This window comes from Populus nigra, chromosome 15 (genome assembly GCF_951802175.1).
Source record: "Populus nigra chromosome 15, ddPopNigr1.1, whole genome shotgun sequence".
NCBI lineage: Eukaryota > Viridiplantae > Streptophyta > Magnoliopsida > Malpighiales > Salicaceae > Populus > Populus nigra.
The window spans coordinates 5057246-5061800 of record NC_084866.1 but is presented as its reverse complement, the minus strand read 5'-3'; the positions used below and the strand labels follow the sequence as shown (position 1 = coordinate 5061800).

General features: G+C 34.6%; 1 protein-coding gene across 1 annotated transcript; it reads right to left on the bottom strand.

Annotated features, from left to right (window-relative positions):
* Positions 1-246: 246 nt before the first annotated feature.
* On the bottom strand, positions 247-2436 carry LOC133674256 (abscisic acid receptor PYL2-like). Its single transcript, XM_062095285.1, has 2 exons — positions 1483-2436; positions 247-1096 (listed from the first exon to the last, which is right to left on the bottom strand). Exon 1 carries the CDS (start codon positions 2073-2075, stop codon positions 1506-1508), a length of 570 nt encoding a protein of 189 aa, XP_061951269.1. The 5' UTR covers positions 2076-2436; the 3' UTR covers positions 247-1096; positions 1483-1505.
* Positions 2437-4555: the final 2119 nt, after the last annotated feature.

Below are 4555 nucleotides of genomic sequence, written 5' to 3'. Positions count from 1 at the left end.
ATTAAACTTAAACTAGAAACATGTAAAGTTCTTACTCGTTGAAACTCTTAAGAATTTTAGAACCAAAATTAATAGTGAATTAAAAGGGTAGTTTTAAATGAGTTTGTCCAATAAATAAAATCAATTTTCTTTCCCAGACCATCTTAAAGACATGTACCTTATATTAATATTAATATGATTTATTTATTTTTAAATACTAATCTTAAAGTTTAAATTTAAAAAGAGAGGGAATGAAGCACCGTCCAATTCACCAAGGCAACTAAAACTGTTCAATTAACTTTTATACCTATAGAGTGTATACATAACTGGCACAAAAATATATAGTTAAATTGGTGATTACATTCAGTTCCTATGACATGTCATCAAAGCATGGCCACGTCAGCAACATAAAAAAAAAAAAATCACCTTCCCTGCAACTGAGAGTCATGACTTTTCCTGCCACCCTTTCAATTTATGGCAAACTCAGTTCCTCACTGAAGAAAATCAATCCACCTAATCGAAGAGAACAAACATTGGGCATGCAGATGAAGATAGCAAATTTGGAGTGGACGTTGCCATAATCTTCGATCATGGGCATGGGAGGTGCAGGGGGTCTTTGAAACTATCATGTTTTCTTTCTTTCCTTCGCCTTTCACAACCACTAACATGTTGCCTTGGCCTTTTCTGAGATGTTTTCGTAGTCTTCCTAGACGTAGAAGAGAAGAGTGAGTGCCTCACTAACCCTCCCTTCTTCGCATCATTAATATTAATATTAGGGTTGATTATTTTTTGTTTAATTCGGTTTTTATCTATAAAAATAATAAAATTTTATTTTATTTTAAAAGGCATGTAGGTTCGCAGGTCGTATAAATGTTGGGTTGATAAAATTTTTTATATGTTTGTGCTTGCCAGGTTTGACATTGAAGCCACACGAAAAGCTATATATATTTCAAATTAATATGGTCTCTCTCTTCCCACATGTTTCCAACCATATGATATGACTCATTGTTCACATCCAAAGCAACAAACCCACGTAGTATCTTTTCTTCTCTCCCTCATTTGCGAGCAAACTTCAGTCTCATCATTGACAGAGGCACAGATATGTCAGCCATTTCTCCTGTAAACATGGCCAACCTAGCTTTTGTATTAGACTACACGAAAACCAAAGTACTGGAACTAATTGGATTCTAATTTCTGCCATGGTAATTATTCAAACACTAGATATAGGTTAATGTTTTAGTTAGTTAATTAAAGGAAAATTCAAGAGAAAAGAAGAGGCAGAAGAATGCTTTCATCACTTGTTGTGAACCTTCGTTAACTTATTGAATAGAAAATGATAACAATATAACAGAAGTCGCCTAGTAGATATAAAATATACAAACCAATACCAGCTGCCTAACCAGCAAGAGAACAGCATATATAAAAGGAAAGGGGAAAAGGAAAAACCCAACATGCAAAATCCTTAACTGAGCACTAAGATTATTTCAAATAGGAGAATCTTACCATCATCTAAGCCAATATCAGAATCATTCATGTCCATGCAGAGATGCAATTGCTATCACTGCCAGTTTTTGAAGATTTGACTTCACAACAGTGTCCACAAACATCTTTGTATCTTCACCTGTATTGCCCCCTGGTATGTCCACAATATATGACTCCAAAACAATAGCGTATACCTTGCCTTCCTTGTTGAACTCATTGACTGATGTAACAGACTTATAATTATTTAGCCTATGCTCACCCCCAACAACCCTAAAGCTCAATATATGATTCTCATCATCCAAAATCTCTAGTCTTTCAGTGCTTGTAGAAGCTGGTAGGCCTGAAACAACTGTTACCTCTCTCACGCTGCCTACACCGCCGTCACCAGCACTCATGTTGCAACTCTTGATGAAGTGCTTGTATTTCTGTGGGTTATCAAACCTACGAACAAAAGACCACACAACATGAGCTGGTGCATCAATGCGCTGGGTTATTAGGGATGTGCATGTGTTGGGTGCTGGCTCAAATTTATGGTATGTGTCAATCAAGGGCTTGAGCTCCATATATTCTTCTTGGGTTAGGCCTTGTGGTGGCGGGGCTTGATTCGTATCCATGGGGGGAAGAGCTGGTACAGCATGCAAGGGGAAGAAATGGGGATATAGCTAATGAAGAAGGAAGAAGAGAGGTTGATTGCAAGAAACAAGACACAGCAAATAATGTGAAAACATGGATGGATGGGGATATAATATATATGATATTGTTTTCATTTCTTTTGTGCTTTTGGCAGATGTGTCCTTGGCTTAACAAACTTGTCAGGAAATTAACCATGCTTTTGTCCTTGCATTGAACATGTGTCTACCTCTAAAATAAGAGAATTTAAGGGTGGCCCGAGCATAACTATATCAGGAAATTGTCTGTGTTTTGCATGATAAGATTGTTGATTATATCAATTCACTAGAATACTGTTTTGCTTATCTTTTGGGAACATGACAAATGACAATACTCGAAGATGGAGCAGATCTTTAAATAAGAAGCAAGATGGGCGCTCTGTAAAAGGGTTTATCAGTACTTTAATCACTCAAACAACACATAGTAACGGGTGGTATTTGGAACTTGCATGATTCTGCCAGCCCTATTTCAGCCCTTTTAGTTTTCTTTATTTTGTGCCTTTGTTTGATATGTCGAGCGAATCAAACTTTGACCAACCCTACCTCTTTTACAAATTAACCTACATTTACTCAGATTTTTCTTGATTTATTATATATTAATGTTCTCAAACAACCCTCAAACCGAGAATCCAAAATATTTTTATCTTGATTAGCACATAGTTAGCAATGGTAATTGTTGAATGTTTGGCATCCAAAGAATTAAGAGAATGGAAGAGGAGGAGAGAAGAGTAAAAGAGGGGGCGAAAGGGCAAAGACAAAATGAAGGGAGTTGTCGCAGTAGCTGGAAAGGCAAGCTGCAGATTCGTGGATCATGTGAGGAGTCTAACAAACTCCCGCGTGATCAATAACTCCACTTTGAAGCAGGATTCCCCTTAACTCACATTAATTATTATGATTATTAATTCCATACATTACCACATCACAAATGTATTTGCTAAATTCCATGCCATCTGTTTTTTTTTTCTTCACTATTTATTCATGAGAAGAAACATTAGGTCTTGCCCATATTGGTGTACACATATACATATTAATTTCTTAAATCCTCTAGTTTTTGATACACGTATGTTGGATTTGATTTAAATCACTTCGAATGAATGTTATGATGTTACGGTCACACAAATTAATTACTCTAACTTAAACAAATAAGATAATATATAACAAGTAAGGAGTTGATCCCCAAGAAAGATCAAGTTCAAGTCTTTATACTAAATGATTCAAAGTTAGGGGATTTTGAGGTTATCTAGGCTATGCTATGGTAAACAAAATAAAATAATCAAACTAAATTAAATAAACCGAAACATATTAAGAGAAAAACCTTGGTCTCAAGTAAAAGTCCACCTACAAAAATCAAAAGTGATCAATGAAACGATACATCAATTTATATAACCTTAGTAATTTCACAAGTTTAAATATCACAACTCTGATTTTGATAGCAAACTTAGCAATAGATTTGTTAGAATAACAACTTAGAGTTCGCTCTAACAATCAAACTAAGCAATTATAGAAAATAAGCATAGAAAAATATTCATACTCATCATATAAACTGCAAAGAAAAGATAAAATAAATCTCACAATTTTTGAAATCCAAAGGTTTTTATATCCTTTCAACCAGGATAAATAACTTAGTTTTACATGTTTATATAAAAAAGGAAGAGACAAGATGAAAACATAATTCTAGATCTATGAGAAAAGAGTGAGAGTTTTCTTCTTCTTTCTAGCCACCCTCTTTCTTTTCTTTCTCTCATTCTTTTTATTTAATAGGAAACCCTAATCCCCAAATTTCTCTAATCCATTTTATTTTGGCCGAATGTCAAAACTGGTAAAATGTGAGACTTGTCTTTCAAGACTATGATTTCCATGCTCTTTCTTTTTTATTTTTCTTACCATATATGTATAGAAAGGTATGAATGTTAGCTTTCTAATGCTACTAGAATCACTTTATTTTGACCTCTACAGCTTAAGTTCTACATAAAACATCGATCAGAAATCAAATCTGTCAATATTCAACATGTGTTGGAATATGGTCTGAATTTTATCTCCAATTCACTTCTTTTTTAATCTTACATCCAAAAGTGCCTTCAAAACATAAAATGCTTTCAAAACATAAAACAAATATTATCAAGGCCTAATTTGGGAGGAAAGAAACAAGAGGATATTTGAATCCTCTTGAATCTCCATGGAATATCTCTTCTGGAAATTCGAAGTGATGTTCTTCACAGTTTTTCACTTTCATGAAAAGGATCACAATTGTCTTAATCTTGGCTGATGTGTGGTTGCTGCCTGGCCTATGTTCTATAATTTTTGATGAGTTGAATCATGTTTGCATGGTTGATAATTATTATATCCTGGTGTCTACTCTCGTTGCTGGCTTTTGCTTGGTCATAGGATGCAATGCTGAATCTGCGGTTTTTGTTTTTGTTGGCGAT

Excerpts from the sequence above, each read along its gene's own strand:
- LOC133674256 (XM_062095285.1), bottom strand. The coding sequence starts at position 2,075 with ATGGATACGAATCAAGCCCCGCCACCACAAGGCCTAACCCAAGAAGAA.